At 41.0% G+C, this 17,753-nt stretch overlaps 2 protein-coding genes across 6 annotated transcripts in view; one reads left to right on the top strand and one right to left on the bottom strand.

Annotated features, from left to right (window-relative positions):
• Positions 1-1,212: 1,212 nt before the first annotated feature.
• LOC149305325 (uncharacterized) lies at positions 1,213-16,969 on the bottom strand. Of its 5 annotated transcripts, none has more exons than XM_089477716.1 (9): positions 16,479-16,969; positions 11,597-11,758; positions 11,051-11,226; positions 10,602-10,679; positions 10,312-10,403; positions 9,247-9,527; positions 4,162-6,138; positions 2,412-2,544; positions 1,213-1,487 (listed from the first exon to the last, which is right to left on the bottom strand). In XM_089477716.1, the coding sequence occupies exons 2-9, from the start codon at positions 11,739-11,741 to the stop codon at positions 1,322-1,324; spliced, it is 3,048 nt and encodes a 1,015-aa protein (XP_089333842.1). In that variant the 5' UTR covers positions 11,742-11,758; positions 16,479-16,969; the 3' UTR covers positions 1,213-1,321. The 5 variants fall into 5 exon arrangements, with proteins under 5 accessions (XP_089333842.1, XP_089333843.1, XP_089333844.1 ...); XM_089477717.1 differs by having other exon boundaries at positions 16,489-16,969; XM_089477718.1 differs by lacking the exon at positions 16,479-16,969 and adding an exon at positions 16,009-16,051.
• The window catches only part of CUNH2orf80 (chromosome unknown C2orf80 homolog), a 21,587-nt gene continuing 20,662 nt past the window's right edge, over positions 16,829-17,753 (top strand). Inside the window, exon 1 of the mRNA XM_089477724.1 lies at positions 16,829-16,845. The gene's annotated coding sequence lies outside the window, so the exon portion shown is untranslated. The remainder of the gene's footprint in view (positions 16,846-17,753) is intronic.

Genomic DNA, 17,753 nt, shown 5'->3' with positions numbered 1-17,753 from the left:
TCAATGTAAATACTGTATTTAACTCATAACAAAAAAAGGAGCCATCCCTTTCTCTGAGTAGAGTGGCAAAAGGTGAGAACTTAGTCTGTCCCAGGAGCAGCACTGACCCTTTCTACTCTCTTGGTGCTGCTTCTGATCTTTTTCAATGCCTGCATGGGAAAATGATGGCAATGGCAGTGGCAGCTCTTTGGGACTTCTCAATGGAGTGCCAGGAGGAATTGGGCTTCCAAGGATTTGAGTAAACATCTTGGCATTCATGACTTGGCTGCTCTTTACTGCAGACAACTGCGACATTTGTTTTACATTTTATTCATATCAGATTTGGAGGACTGTGTACATAATAGCATGGGTATAAAAACAAAATTTACAAAGCATACCAATTGTTAACTAAAAAAGGGATTATCTCCAGAAAGTGCACTCAATAAACAGACTACAGAAATGGAACATGGAGACAAGACTGGGCAGATATTTGACAAAGAGGCAGGCCAACATGGGAATTACACTTCATGTATGCATGTGCTGAACTGCACCTATGATTTGATTACCCAGGTTGGGGAGGTCCCTTCATAGCCCTATGGATTCCATTTTCATTATTATTTCATGAACAATTTGGTTAAATCTGCAAACCTTGCCATTACTCTGCTCACTTGAAATTTCAGATAATTTAGGAGCAAGTATAAAAGAGCTAGGTTCAGAATGAATTCTAAGAGGAATCCCCTTAAATGCCTCCATTTTAAGAACTCTCAAATTATTCCTACTCATTTTCACATTTGGGAGAGTTCCTATAGCCAGCTGCCTTGAATGGAGCACCCCCCTTTGCTATTATAGTTTCTACCCATGTCTTCTCCCCCTTAGCCCAATTTGTACCACTGACCAGAATGAAAATGCAGTAGGCCCTTTGTATCCTCTTGGATTCCCATGAGTTACAACCATCTAAGATGTTGCTGGGCTTCATCCTATTATCCCTGACCATTGACTATAGCAGATAAATTTCTTTCTGCTTTATTAGGGCTCGTTTTTTTCCAGGCTGATAACATGCAAGGATGGTATTGTTTCTGCTTTTATTGTTTGTGGCTAAAAGCTCTGCGAAATGGCTCTAGCTCTCAATGATTGGTAAATCTGATCATACTTTGTTCTGATCCTGGAACCAAACACCAGCAGATAATAAGGACCCACTGTATTTCAATACAGAGCAATTAATCAATCCAAAAATAATAATATGGAAGTTTTATTTTAAAAATGCATTTTTAAAAAAATATATACCTCTACAAACAACTAAGAGTGAATTCCTACTTATACAAATAGTAACAAAATTAGGAACCTACTGATTAGCCATAAAATCTAAACTCAGTTTGGTGTCCTCCACTTTCATTTTCTTAGTTTTCTTGGTCCTTCCAGACGTTTTGGCTGATTTTTTATTTTTACTTTTGTAGACAGGGGAACTGAGGAAGTCCGTAACTGTAAATGGATCACCACGCCTAAGTTTGCTACAGGGGGCAGAGAGAGAAAGAGCATACATACTATAATTTTCACATGTACAGCATTGTAGAGTTTAGGAAATTGGTTTTTTGAAGTAATTTTTGTTACAGTTCCAAGACGTGCCCACGTTGTTACAAAAGGCTATTGCTACATTTAAGAAAACAACAACGCACCTTTATTGTTCAAAAGTAACTTTAACCCCAAAACAATGCTACAAGTACTGTGGCATATAATACAGGTCACACTCTCCCTGTAAACATAAACCAGCAGTGGGCATATGTTTTTACCCTACAACCAATGACCATTTATGGGGTAAATGTTCCTCTTGCTCAGTTCATGAGGTGTCCATGTCTATAGCTTATGGACTGATCCCCAGGCAGTACAGCTAATGATGAATGTGGAAATTGCCCATTCTGGCATACAAGTAACTAAAAACACGGTTATATCTCTAAAGGAATGAAACCATCCCTGTCATGTAATAATCATAATGGCCTGTTATAGACTGCCAAAATAAAGCTGCTTCGGGTCTCTTTGGAGGTATGCTGTTTAAATGATGCATTCATACTAAGAATCCGGAAGCTGCACCAAAGCTGCACTCCAGTGCTTAGGAATGGAGTGTGGCTTTGGCACGACCTCCGGACTCTTAGGACCCATGCATCATTTAAACAGCATACCTCCAAAGAGACCCGAAGCAGCTTTATTTTGGCAGTCTGTAACAGGCCAGTGTAACTCAGTTGTGCCTTAGTTACTGGAAAAAGGACTAGATTACAAGTAACTAGTTATCTATAACAAGTTACTTCCAAACTCTTTTTATTCCAGAAAATAGTATACCTATTGGATTGTGGTTTCAAAAAGGGCAGCTTACCCAGAAGCAAAGGCTGCCTTGCCTGCCTATCTTGTGAGAGGTGCATCAAAGAGGGGGGGAACCTTACCTGTTGAGTTTGGGCTCTGCATAGGAAATTTCCTTTTTTCTTCGTCTAGTTGACGGTGCAGGAGAGGCTTCGGAAAGGATGGAACTGCAGGGGCCTGAGTTGACATTGCTCAAATCCTTCAGTACTTTGTTTTCTGTGGATAAAGTAAGATTGATGCTTACAATACACTGAGAGTGGCAGTGAAACCTCCTTAATTAAAAAAGACATACACTGAAAATTAAATGCTAGTCAGCCTATCAGGTTGTATGTTTGTTTTCAGAAAATGCCCTATTTTACACGCTTGTGCTTACTAGCGCATTTAAAGAAATATGCCCCAAAGTGAAAGAGGTCCAATCGGTAGTCTTAAAGGCAACACTGGCTGCTAATACTGTGTTCTAAAAAGGGTGGAGTTGGATTCCTTACATAGTGTGCCATTTACAGATAAAACCGCAGTGCATATTTGAGTACTCTACCTCACAAACAGCATCAAGTTCCCTTGTGGTAACTTGGAAAAGCCCAAGCTTATCTGTCCATTTGCCAATCATGCACAGAAAGATGGGTGGAGGTGGTCCATGCCATGCACCCGTGGTACATTCTAGGTGGGCAGGGGGAGAACAAATGGTGTTGGTGTACAACAGCTCAGGACTCCAATGTATTTCTTCAATGAAGTATGACCTCCGACATGTCTGTTCTGTAAAGCACTAGTAAAGAGGATGTGTTCATAATGGCCAATAAACATTTTAAAACACCACCACCCCCGCCAGGTCACGATATCAACAGTATATATTTTATATTATTGCTGTTTTTATTATATTGCCAATGTTCATACATTTTATTGTAATGTATGATTGATTTAACTATTATTAGCCTCTCCAAGTGCTGTGCAATTATTAGAAGGGTGAAATATAAATAAATATGTTTCTGATGAACCTGACAAGAACCAAAAGGCAATTAGGCAACAGTGTGTAAGGTTAAGAAGCAGGAAGGAAAGTCAGCAGAATGTAACTATAGGCTTCTCATAACTGGAAGTGCAGGGGGGTGAACTCTACGGAGGTACAATCGCCCTCTGTATGCACACATTCTGCATCCACAGATTCAACCATCCATGGCTTGAAAATATTTTTTTTTTAATTCCAAAAAAGAAACCTTGATTTTGCCACTTTATATATGGGACGTCATTTTATTACACCATTGTATATAATGGGACCTTGAGCCTCCATTGGTTTAAGTATCCATGAGGAGGTCCTGGAACCAAACCCCAGTGGATACCAAAGGCCCACTATATAAGCAGCTTTCAAGTGTTTCTTAATTGAGCTCTTTCATATATTGTGAAGAAACCAAGATAAGAAATCAATTTCTTCACTTTCTCTATCTTTTTATTTTTAAATTGTTTTTGGGGGGGTTTCTCTTTCACAATTACCAGCTATTACACATTCAAGTCTGTTGTACAGCGATTAAGGATCTAAATTGATTGGTGAGCTACAGGGCTCTTGGGTACTCTACCAACAGCCTAGAAAGCTACTCTGAAGATGAATTAATATAATGATGTGCTGAAGCTACCCATAATAAGGCAATAATAAGATGCTACCATGGTTCAGTTTATGGATAATTTTAGGATGTTATGATCATCTTTCATCTTATATGTAACTTTCCCAGCTCTGCACCAGAGAATAGGAACATGGGTTTACACACAAAAAAGAGCTGAGAAATGCATGCGACCCATTCCACACTACATACCGTGACCCAAATGACAGCCAGTTTTGTCACTCACCATTTTCTTGCAGAGCAGTGTTTTGTACGGGTGCTTCAGGACTGGCTTGGGTTGTCTTTTTTTTACGCCTGCCAGAAGGCATCTGTGTAGAATAATTTTTGTTGAAGTCTGCCGAGTCTTTTGGCAAAGCAGAGTATCTTACTGGGCTCATCTGGTCTTTAGCAGTTGGAAGCACAGAATGTGAAGAAACAGGGCTACAGGCATCACGGAGCATGATCTTGGATGTACCCTTTGAAGAGGAATCGGGAATATTATTGCCTTTGGTCAAGGAATCAAAGAGAGGTGGAGCCTCAGAATCTTGCTGTGTTCTGGAACTTGAAACCTGGAGAAAGCTCCATCTTGCCTGATTTACTTGACTGTTTTGACATTCCCCTGGACTCTGAAGGGACAAGTCAGAAGCAGCACACAATTCTGTCACATCACGCACTGTGTATGTTGCTCTTTTGCTTAATTTTGGCATGGAGAATATGCTTTTCTTTCCATCATTCAAATTACTGTTGGAACCTAAACATGCCTTCTCTAAAGAATTACTATTTGTATTGGTTACAGAACTGCTCTGGATGACTGCAGATCCCTGAACCTTTTGGATAATCTTAGCTGAGCTTCTAAAGATATTGTCAAGAGGCGCATCTTCACCATCCGAAGAAAGTGGAAGCGCAGGAGCCGTGTTCCCAAGGGAAAAAAGATTGGTTGTATCTGCTTGTTTCAAGGTTCTCTGGTCCTTACTTGTCCTCCTAATGACGCTTGGAGACTTTTCAGAAGGGTTAAACTCATCAACTTTGGTTCTGCAATGCTCTTCTTCTGTGTTACCCTTGGCCGCTTTGGCTGCTTTGCCTTTGTTACCTTTTTTGATTTTACTTTCTTCTGGCTGAGTATGAAATTGCAAGTCAACATCTAAGCTTTGTACTTCTGTCTCACTGAGTACATGTGCTCCGTCAATCTTTTGCGTCTTCCTCTTTGGTTTCAGACGCCTCACATTCAGATCCAGAGTTATTTCTTCTTGGCTAGCAATCTCTTTTTGTAAATCAACTAAAGGCTGTGTATCAAAACCATGAAATGGTGCCTTACTGTTGCATGAGCCAGACTCTGTACTTGGGAACAAACTGGCTAGATCCTCTTCATTTTCCAAGTATGTATTTTTTCTAATCTTATGTGCAGAGGGGGCACAATCATTCATATGATTCATATCCTCAGGAACTACCACATAGGTCCTTCTGCAACCTCTGGTTTTATTAGAGTACTGGGAAAGACGCCTCACCTCGCAGCCATGGCTCTTCTCATCACGTTGTGTTTTATCGCTTGGGATTGTCTCTGGATCTTGAAACTGACTTTCTAAATTCTTCATTTTTTCCAGGAATGTTCGTTTTGAAGAAGTCAGATCCACCACAGAGGGTGTTCTACAATCTGTGGTTTTATCAGCGTGTTTGGAACTACATTCTTTCTTCTGGCTAAAGCTGGCCAATGGCACTGGCAGTTGACTTGCTGCTCCAGGTCTATCCAACTTGCTATTACTGCTCAGTGTGTTGCTTTCAGATACTACTGCATCATCATTATCATAATCATTAAAGATTGTTTTTGACTTTCTGCGAGAAACGTCTCTGTTCTTTGCATGCATGCTCGCTTTGTTTAGAGCTTTGGCTTCTTTGGCTTTTTTCTTCCCAGAGCTTTTATTTTTGTTTTTTAGGGACACAAGCTCACCAATCTGGCTGACTTCAAGACATTCTTTAGCACTGGCTTCTCCTTCCTTTGTACCCTGAAGGCCATCATTCAGTACATTATCCAATGGCTCCATCTGAGAATTGCAGTCAAATACAGTAGATACTGTTGTGGGTTTCTTTCTTTTTGTTATATGCCCATGCAATGACACCACACCGTCACTCCATGGTCTTGTATTCTTGCTCTGCTGCATGGGAGAATTTTTACTCAGGGCAGACAGTGAGCAGCTTCTGGAACTTTGTGCTGAACTGGAAAGGTTGTCTACAATGACAAATGACTTGATTTAGTCAAAAGCAAGCAGAAACAATGAACCAGAGCTTAGAACAGCTACTTTTTTCAAGCTTTGCCTAAATATTTGTCTTCAGATGCATGAACTGTATGGTCTAGCTAGCCTAAGCAGCCTGCTTCCATCAGTTCTCAGCCATATTCTTCCATGAAGCCCATATGCAGTAGGTGAAGGCAATAGCCTTCTTTACACCATCCACATTACCACACTACTGTTATAGTGCCACTGTTCCACTTTTACTGCTCTGGCTAACTCCTGTTGCATTTTAGGGTTTGTAGGTCAGTGAGGCCTAAGATCTCTCTGGCTAAGAATTCTAAATGTCCCTCCTTAAACTGCTAACCCCAGAATGCAACAAGAGGCAGCCAGAGCAGTTAAAATGGAATAGCAGCGCTATAAGAGTATAGTGCGGTAATCTAGCATGTGTCTTCTCACAACTATTAGAAAAGCATTCTCTCTTTGAGCATGGAAGTTCTATTTGGCTATTGTATCAAGTAAACATTAACAGAATTCTATGAATTTGTTAAGTTCTCTATTGGCAGCCAACCCCATCACATAAGTGCTTTCACTCAGTAAATCTACAACCTGAATTCAAGTAGTTAGGATGCTTACAGCTGGTTGCTTCCATGTCATTGGACCAGTGAATCTACTTCAAGTTTTAATCTGAACTCTAAAGGAGCTACCCTCAAAATATACAGTATTCAAAAATGTGGAATGGCTTCACTGTCCCGCTTACACAGCAGCCACCAGTCACTACTGAATAAGGTGTAAGGGAAAGGATTGCTGTCCACTTGCTTGACACCATATGTAATTTAATGGCAAAGAGACTAAAAATCTGATGCTTTTCTTGTTTACTCCAAAGTCAGTTTCTCTGCAGGGGGGCTTACTGCTAAATAAGTGTTTTAAAATGCAGGTGTAAAGACCTCAATGCAGAAAAGACAGTAAATAAAACTCCCATGGCACTAGCTTAGAGTACCTCTGTTCTATAAAGAAAATTTCTTTAAATGGCATGTTCCCAATGCATGCCCAGAAATCTCGGAGAAGCCATCATAAGGACTCATGTAGAGCTACAGGCTGGAGTCTTAGACCTAGACAATAAATTCCATTGGATATAGCAGATTTACTTCCCAGTAAGCATAAACAAGATTCCAGTGAGTTTCTGAAACTCTTTGAAGGCTATTGTGATAGCTCCTAAGTCTTTTTTTTTTTTAAACTCATTCTTAAACCAATACAGCTGAAACCTGCCCTTGCTCCATGAAACCTGAGAAGGTATACACTGGGATTAAATCAGATAATATCAAAAACTATGTTGGGGACATTAGGCTAAGAGTGGTCCCCAAACTTATTTGGGCCACTGCCCCCTTTCCTCTTGGGCGACAACCCTAACACCCCCAATACCTATTTCCTGATATTAAATCTTCTGTTTTGCTCCAAATTTAGAGCAAACAATCTTAGCCATGGCTCTCTTTGCCACCTTGGGAACAGCAACCAAGCAGCTGGCTGAGTAGTGACCAAGAAGCCACCCAGATGTGTCAGCCTTGTGATAAAGGCTGGCACACACGAGAGGCTTCTCAGCTGCTGCTCAACTGGCTGGCTAGTTGCAACTCCTTTGCGCCTGATCACCATAAGAACAGCAACCATGCAGCTGGCTGAGCAGTGACAGAGAAGCCTCTTGCCTATCCCTGCTTTGCCACAAAGACCAGTGTGTGCAAAAAGCTTCTTCGTCACTGTTTAGCGGAGCCAGCTGCTTGATTACTGCTCCCAAGGTGACCAAGCTTCTCTCCAGAAAAAAAGGACTCTCAATCTTTCGCTGGGGCAGAGAGGAGCATTGGGACAGTAAGGGGTGTGTGTACAATTGGTTTACAGAGGCTACATTCTCTGGATTGAAGACTTCTTCTCTCTGCCTGTCCAATGAAAGAAAGCAGGCGCAAACTAGAGCACACAACATTTAAGCATGGTCTCAAACTTGAGAGCTCCTTTTTGCTGATGCTTCTTCCCCATTGCCACATGCTGCAATTCCTTGCTCCAGTCAGTGTGTCTGTCCCAAAATGGTGCTGCTCCAAACAACAGAAATGATACCTTGCGCTCAACCCTTGCAAGAGTTTCCCGCCAATACTCATGAAAAAATACAACTAAGTGAGTGAGCTTGCATGGGCAGGTGAAGAGCAGGAGACAGCACGACATGAAGTGAGGCTTCATGGTTGTTTTAAGGGACCTGAAAAGAAGTTTAATGCAACCCTCATTCCCACCATGGTCCTAAAGGCTGCTGATTCCCTTTGTCTTTCTTGTGCACTAGTACTTTAACTGAAGGCCCTCCACCACCCAATTTTCCCTTCATCGCCCCCTTGGATCTTTCCACTGCCCCCAGGAGGAGTGTACCACCCACCTTGGGAATCACTGGGCTAAGGCGATGACCAGCTCAAGTTAATCAAGGAAAACTGATCTCACTTCAGATCTGAAACTATGTAACTAAGATTCTGTTTAGTTCACATCCTACACCATTACACTATAATGGCTTGATGGTAAGCTAGCAGTATAAATGTAACCAAGAAGGCAGGCATGTTAGGAACAGGTTTATACAGCCTAGTCCGTATAGAGCACATTTTTCTTACTCAGAGGGAAGCTCTACTGTTTTCAGTAGGACTTACTCCAAGGCATTTGTGCACCAGATTGCAGCCTTTGTGTTTTCTTGCAGGTGGGAGGGAGACAAGGTTAGCCTGATGCCTGAACTGCTATTGAATAAGACAAAACTTTGGGTGGCAAAAACTCTTCACTAGCAAAACCAAATATGTTATACTTGGGTCAGGGGAGAGCAAAGCAAGGTGAGGGGTTCAGGTGCTGATATGACAAGTATTGTCATAAACTGCTGACTAGCCCTAACTACATGTCACAGATACAGAATGCAGCCTCATCCTGTGCTTGTTTGAAAAGGGATAAATTCAATGAGTTGGCTTAGCCTCAAGTAAATGAGTTCTTCAATAAACTGGTGTGTGCCAGTTACTGGCTTCCCAGTAAGATGCATCTTCTGTTAGTTTACAGCATGCTATATCATGTCAAAGTAACTGTAAGATTAAATCCAAATGTACCTCCAAAAAATTCCTTTAAGTTAAATGTTGAAGCAGTGTCATCCACTTCACTTAACTTTCGGCCATCATTTTCATTTGCTGCTGATCCAATATAAGAAGAGGAGGACTTCTCCACAGCAGAGGTGGGTACACTTTTCTGAGACTCAGCTGAACCAGATGTTGGTATACCTAAGGGAAGGATTTGCAAACCTGTGTATGTACCGATCCCTATGTTTCTCCCATTTTCACTGTCTTCATCATCAACATGAGAGAGTGGAATTCTCATAGCTTTGGGGGCAGCTCTGAATTAAGGGAAAAAAACAACAGAAGATGTGTATTCAAGAGCTCCAATACTAAAACAAGTAACCAATAGAAGGACAAATTTCTTACTTAAGCAACATACCCCCTTGACAAGACGCATAAGAATCAGAGCTTAAAGAAGTTATTTCTTCAGATTACAACTCCCAGAATCCCCACAACATGGTCAGTTTCCAAGCTCTGATGGGAATTATAGTTTCCACATCCGATTCAATTAACAAAAGCAAAGGACGTAGGAAGTTACAAGTCCTTTGTATTACAGTAAGAAGGGATGTTTTTGAACATACTTTGAGGATGTCTAAGCCTAAAGGATGAGGCTTAAAAGGCCCCAAAGGCTGAGGTCACCCAGCTTTCCCTATCTTTTTCCATGGCTTCCTCTTTGCAATGATAAATTTGGTTGGCATGGGAGAAAGATAGCTGTCAGAAGCAAAACCAATCTCAAATTAGTAGAGTTTAGGCTAAGAGTTTTCAGACTGAGAGAGTCCATTTCTAAACTGCCACAAGTCTCAAAACTGTCACCCTCACTATACAGAACACTGAGTTTTCAAGCACTAATAACAAAATGCTAAAATGTGGGCTTGCTCCACACCCTTAGAATAAACAAGACATCTTCACATACTGATGGGCCTTAGACACATTCAGATTCTCTAAGCTGTGTCAATAACAACTGTAAAAGTATGTAGGAAACCCACAGCTGAGCTTGACACACCTAATGAACATCATGCATTTAAGCAAACTGCTCTCAACGTAGCTTGTTTCTTTACATACAGAGAAGAGCAGTGGTCATCATCCTGGCTGGCTGCGATATTATCAGTCCCACTGTGTTCTGCATCATTCAGTAACAAAGAACAGGAACCATTCTAGATGGGATGAGGAAGAACAAAAAATGTTGGTAAAATACACCTCTTAAATAATGTTCCACTCCATTTAGCAAAGACCAGCAAGAATTACACACTGGGACTCAGATTTTGTGGGCTTCTGTCTATCAAAGAAAGTTCAAATGTTTTATATTGGGCAATCCACACTAATAAAAGAGATTTGGCCAACAATTCTCTCACCTGTGGACTGCACAGCAGCTTGCTAGCAGCTTGTAAGCGAGCAGTCATAAAATGCTGCAGTTCTTCTATACATTTGGTCTGCAACAGACAAAAATGTTCTGTTATGATCAAAGTTACAGGAAATCTGTTTACTTGCCAAAATAATGGAAAGTGAGAGAACAATTACAAAGGAGTGATTAGAACACATTTTTTATTCCTCGTACTGAATCCACTGTACCTAATCTAATTGAAGCACCATCATTATTCCCTAAAGTCCCTCATCTTAATTTATTAAACAGGAATGTTGGAACTGGGAGCCCTGTACCCATAACAAACAGCACAGATACTATCTCAACGCACTTTAAAGGTTTCACTATTGTTAGTAAGGTTAATGAAAATTAAGATATGAGCGAGCAATTCACCACCAATTCACTACAGAGAGACAGAGAAGATGTCTGCAAATACCGTACCACAGAGGAGAGCTTTTGGCGAAGGCAAGCATTTTCAAAGTGACACAGCTCTACTTCTTTCTGCAGTAGCATCTTTTCCTCGGTAAGGCGTTGTGCCGCTATCTTTGCAGCGTTAAGGGCCAAGGCCAGAGCTTTGTTGTTCTGTTTTAGGGTGACCTTAATAATGGAGGAGTTATCTGTATTTGTTAAAACAAATGAGGAATATATTGGCAAACTCACCTCCATCATTACTGTTTTACTCCAGAAAGACATAAACATAATGCTAAAGCCCCAAAATAAAATTGGAATCAAGTTGTAAAAAAAAATCAAACCCCCCTCTCCCATCTACTCGCACCCGACAGAAGTTTTTAAACAGATCTATGAATATGTTTCACTCCACCTGTATAATCCATCTGAATAAACTGTATTTTGCTCAGCAGAATAGCTTTTTTAAAATAAAAACTGCTCCAAACACATCTGATTAATAAACCCCAACAGATGAACACCTTCCTTACTGAAGCCTAAGTAGTCAACTATAGTACATTATTTTTAAACACTGAAACTTACTTATTGTTTTTGCTTTGATCTTTGACGCAAGAGATGCATTCTGCTTTGCTGTTTTTAATACACCATTCTTTTTCTCTTTCATCTGTTCCCTAACACCACTCACAGAGAAAAAGGTGGATGTCTCTGCAAGGCCCCAGACCGACATTTTGCAGGTAGTCCGGCCTGTTTAGAGAAAGAGAATTACAAACGTTAAACAACTTCGTTTCCTAGACTATGATTAGTATCATTAATGCAGACATTAAGATTTGGGGACATATCCCAGTGCTTTCTTGACAAGATTTGTTCAGAGGGCATTTGTCCTTGCCTCCCTTTGAGACTGAGAGTGTGGCTTGCCCAAGGTCACCCAGTGCGTTCCCATGGCTGAGTGAGGACTCGAACCCTGGTCTTGGGAGCATACAACCAAAATAAGGCCAACAGCAGAGAATAAAACATTTTTGTTATTCCTATGTGTCTTCAAGTTGATGTCCTGCATGGAAGCAACCTGCATCAAGGCAACCATAGGGCAACGCTATCCTGGAATTTTCTTGGCAATAATTGTTCAGAGGGAGGTGGTTGCCCTTGCTTTTCTCTGAGGCTGAAAGAGTGTGACTTCCCAAAGGCCACCCAGTGGGTTTACATGGCTAAGCAGGTTTTTTTAACCCTGGTCTCCTGGGCCTGTTACAGACTGCCAAAATAAAGCTGCTTCGGGTCTCTTTGGAGGTATGCTATTTAGATGATGCATGGGTCCTAAGAGTCCGGAGGTTGCGCCAAAGCCACACTCCATTCCTAAGCACTGGAGTGCAGCTTTGGTGCAGCTTCCAGATTCTTAGGATGCATGCATCATTTAAATAGCATACCTCCAAAGAGACCCCAAGCAGCTTTATTTTGGCAGTCTGTAACAGGCCCTAGGCCAGCAACCAAGCCACTGAGTGTGATGAATACTGGGTCAGAATCTACCCAAATTCTAACCGTTTTGAAAATATACATTTATTAACAAGATATATATATATACTCACACACACACACTAAAGCCACCATAATCCACGCTGGTTCTTGAATAAAAACATTTCAGCACACAAAAACAAATTAAAACCAGCAGTGATCGCAGGGTAGGAAGGCGGTTAGGGACATGAAACCAATCTAGTAAGAGTGTTAGGGTGCATCTACTACAATGTAAAAATAATGCAATTTGACACCACTTTAACTGCCATGCTTCCATACTTCAGAATCCTGGGATTTGCAGTGGCCAAAAAGAAAGAGAGAAACAATGGATAACAGATGAAACACTCCATGCAGGACATCAAAGAAGAGAGGCAAGCGTCCTATAGAGCAAAGATGTACAACTGAGCACTAAAGTCGGAATTGTCCAAACCACTGTATTCCCTATCATCATGTATGGATGCAAGAGCTGAACAGTTAAGAAAGATGAAAGAAACAAAATCCACCTTTGAGATGTGGTGCTGGAAAACAGCGAGGAGGGTACTGTGGGCAGCCCAAAAGACAAGCAAACAGATCCTTGAACAGATCAAGCCCGGACTCTCTCTGGAGGCCAAGATAAAGAAACTGAGGTTGTCATATTTTGGCCACATCATGAGAAGGCACATCTCACTGGAAAAAACAATACAGTGGGACCTTGTTGTCTTCTGGGGTTTGGTTCCAAGATCCCCCGTGTATAACAAAATTCGTGGATGCTCAGGTTTCATTAAATATACTGGCAAGCAAAATGGTGTCCCTTATATAAAATGGAAAATCATGGTTTGCTATTTGGAATTTATACTTTTTTGGAATATTTTCAAGCTGTGGATGCTTGAATCTGTGTATAAAAAATCCGTGGATAAGGAGGCCAACTTTAATGGAGGGAAAGGTGGAGGGAAGTAGAAAGAGAGGAAGGTCGCATGCTAGATGGATAGACTGTATTAAGGAATTTACAGGAACTAAGCAGAAAAGTGGAGGACAGGGGTTCTTGGAGATGTTTCATCCACAGAGTCGCTATTGGTTAATAACAAGAGGCACCAGCACTCTATGGCAGAGAAGGAGAAAGACCTTGCAAAACTACAAATCCCAGGATTCCGTAGGATGGAGCTACAGCACTTAAAAGTGGTGTCGAACTCCATTAACTATGTGAAGTCGACGGCTTTCATGGCCAGCATCCTTTGGCGCGTTACAGACTGCCCAAAATGGGCGGTCTGCCGGCGCTGTCATTTGCTGCGCCGAGGAGCCCCTGCGGCCAAACTGTGAGACTCCTCGGTGCAGCAAAAAAGAAGCCACAAAAAGCAACTTCTTTCTGAGACCCGGAAGTGGCGCTGCAAGTGGCCAATGGTGGACTCGCGGCATCACTTCTGCTGCGCGACGTGCGCATGCTAGCCGTCCGCAACGTCAAGATGGCGACTCCCGTGTAGAACGGGGGCTGCTATTTTGTAAGCGCTCTGCGCATACTAGGGTACTTTCCGCCCATGCGGAACGAGCCATAGGGTTTTTGTGTGTGGTTTTTGGGCTATGTGGCCATGTTCTAGAAGAGTTTATTCCTGACATTTCGCCAGCATCTGTGGCTGGCATCTTCAGAGAACATCTTCAGCCACAGATGCTGGTGAAACGTCAGGAATAAACTCTTCTAGAACATGGCCACATAGCCCAAAAACCACACACAAAAAAAAAACTATGCATTAATTATAATAATAATAAAATAATAACATTTAATTTTAATAACAACTTGGGGTAGTCATTATTTCTACAGTGTAGATGCAACCCAGGGGGGCTATCAAAGGTCTCAGAGTAAGGCGCAAGCTGTTGGGCGCATCTGAGCTGTTCCAAGATGGATGATGGCGCACTTAATAATTTTTACAAAGGAGCAGGAACAGACCAGTTGGCAGACTGAGGCAGACTCCTAGCAGAGCCCCCTCCGTCCCCAGGTCTTCCCCAGTGCCACCTTCCCCCAGCAGCTTTAGCGCTAAAGAAAACTCTGCTGAACCCGGAATCTTCCATGATGCTTTGTGGCTTTGGCTTCATCCTCCTGTCCTGACTGAAAAATTTCCTAGGAGGGAATAGTAATGTCAGCCTGACACAGGGAAATCAAACAAAATACACAGTTGTCCCTCCATATCGGCTAGGGTTAGGGGAACAAGACCCCCGTGAATATGGAAAAAATGCAAATAACAAAAACTGTTTTTACCTGAGAGGACACCTCTCTAGGAATCTCTAGGTCCTCCAGTGAAACTCTATGGTCAATGTTCAACAGACACTGGCCAAAGAACTACACTGGAGGAGCTACAATGGCCTAGTGGAGTGTCCTCTCTAGGAATCTTTAGGTCCTTCAGGGCAACTCTGTGGTCAATGTTCAACAGACACTGGCCACAGGACTACACTGGAGGAGCTACAAAGGCCTAGTGGAGTGTCCTCTCTAGGAATCTCTAGGTCCTTCAGGGCAACTCTGTGGTCAATGTTCAACAGACACTGGCCACAGGACTACACTGGAGGAGCTACAAAGGCCTAGTGGAGTGTCCTCTCTAGGAATCTCTAGGTCCTTCAGGGCAACTCTGTGGTCAATGTTCAACAGACACTGGCCACAGGACTACACTGGAGGAGCTACAAAGGCCTAGTGGAGTGTCCTCTCTAGGAATCTCTAGGTCCTTCAGGGCAACTCTGTGGTCAATGTTCAACAGACACTGGCCACAGGACTACACTGGAGGAGCTACAAAGGCCTAGTGGAGTGTCCTCTCTAGGAATCTCTAGGTCCTTCAGGGCAACTCTGTGGTCAATGTTCAACAGACACTGGCCACAGGACTACACTGGAGGAGCTACAAAGGCCTAGTGGAGTGTCCTCTCTAGGAATCTCTAGGTCCTTCAGGGCAACTCTGTGGTCAATGTTCAACAGACACTGGCCACAGGACTACACTGGAGGAGCTACAAAGGCCTAGTGGAGTGTCCTCTCTAGGAATCTCTAGGTCCTTCAGGGCAACTCTGTGGTCAATGTTCAACAGACACTGGCCACAGGACTACACTGGAGGAGCTACAAAGGCCTAGTGGAGTGTCCTCTCTAGGAATCTCTAGGTCCTTCAGGGCAACTCTGTGGTCAATGTTCAACAGACACTGGCCACAGGACTACACTGGAGGAGCTACAAAGGCCTAGTGGAGTGTCCTCTCTAGGAATCTCTAGGTCCTTCAGGGCAACTCTGTGGTCAATGTTCAACAGACACTGGCCACAGGACTACACTGGAGGAGCTACAAAGGCCTAGTGGAGTGTTCTCTGCAGGAATCTCTAGGTCCTTCAGTGCAACCTTTAGTTAAAGTTGACCATAGAGTTGCACTGGAGGACCTAGATGTTCCTAGAGAGGACAAACTAATTGAATCTGCGAATAATCAAATCTGCAAATGTCAAAGCCACAAATATGGAGGGATGAGTGTAATGCAGTTTGTCACCACTTTACGTGATTTACCTCCATCCTTTGGAATGCTGGGATTTGTAGTTTTGCAAGGCCTTTCTCCTTCTATGCCAAAGACTTCCATCTTCAAACGCAGGCTGGATGGCCATCTGTCGGGGATGCTTTGATTGTGATTTCCTGCATGGCAGAATGGGGTTGGACTGGATGGCCCTTGCGGTCTCTTCCAACTCTATGATTCTATGACTGCATACAAGTTTAAATCCCAGGAATCTGGAGGATGGAACCAGAGCACTCAAAGTGGGGCCAAACTGGATTTTATCTCTACAGTCTAGGCTTTGGTCCAAAACACGCAGTGCAGGAATAATCCAGTTTGAGACCGCTTTAACTGCCCTGCCCCAATGCTAGGGAATCCTGGAATATAATAATAATAATGATGATGATGATGATAATAATAATTTATTTATTTATATCCCGCCTTTTCCCAAAGGATCAAGGCGGGTGACATAAAATAAACAATTACCTACCAATAAATGCCTTTAAAAAACGCGCCCCAGCCCCTTCTCCAGCTCAGCTGCTCTCCATTCCAATCCTTGGTCCGTTCAAAAGGACTCCACTTCCTGCCCCAGAGGATGCTGGGAAATGTAGTTTACGAGGGGAGGGGAATAATAGGGAGGCAAAAGGCAGTCGGCGCCGTTTCTTTATTGATCTCCGACTCTTCCCATTCACCCAAAATTGAGGACAGACCCGCGCATGCGCATGAGCACGCGCGCTCCGGCGGGCTCCTCCTCCGCTGCCTGCCCGGTTTGTGTTTGAAATCCGTCACGTGACCAGTTTCAAACGGCCTCCCTCGAGCGGTGACTGGCCAAGAGGGCAGCGGGTTATTTATTTGGGGTACTACCATCATTCATGATAGAAATAAACGGCTACGTGTTTTACCTCACGGTTCATAAAGGCTCTACGCCGCCCTTGCATTTTAAGAAACTTGGGACCAAAATATAAACAAACAAATAAATAAATAAACATAAATAATATAAATATAAATAAATATAATTAAGTAAATAAATAAATAAAATATATAAATAAATAAATACAAATAAATAAATAAAAGTACAATAAATATAAATAAATAAATATAAATAAATAATATATATATATATAATATAAAAATAACTAAAATAAATTATATAAATAAATAAAATATATAAATAAATAATATAAATTAAGTGAGTAAATAAAATATATAAATAAATAAAATGTACAAATAAATGCAAATATAAAAATAAATACAAATAAATAAAAGTACAACAATAAATATAAATAAATAAATATAAATAAATAATATATATATATAATATAAAAATAACTAAAATAAATTATATAAATAAATAAAATATATAAATAAATAAATAATATAAATTAAGTGAGTAAATAAAATATATAAATAAATAAAATGTACAAATAAATGCAAATATAAAAATAAATACAAATAAATAAAAGTACAATAAATATAAATAAATACATGTAAATAAATAATATATATATATATATAATATAAAAATAACTAAAATAAATTATATAAATAAATAAAATATATAAATAAATAATATAAATTAAGTGAGTAAATAAAATATATAAATAAATAAAATGTACAAATAAATGCAAATATAAAAATAAATACAAATAAATAAAAGTACAACAATAAATATAAATAAATAAATATAAATAAATAATATATATATATATAATATAAAAATAACTAAAATAAATTATATAAATAAATAAAATATATAAATAAATAA

This window comes from Sceloporus occidentalis, unplaced genomic scaffold, assembly GCF_023333645.1.
Source record: "Sceloporus occidentalis isolate IW3139 unplaced genomic scaffold, rSceOcc1.0.p SCAF_12, whole genome shotgun sequence".
In the NCBI taxonomy this organism is placed as follows: Eukaryota; Metazoa; Chordata; class Lepidosauria; order Squamata; family Phrynosomatidae; genus Sceloporus; species Sceloporus occidentalis.
Note: the sequence above shows the minus strand (reverse complement) of the source record. Positions and strands in the feature narration are given on the sequence as shown.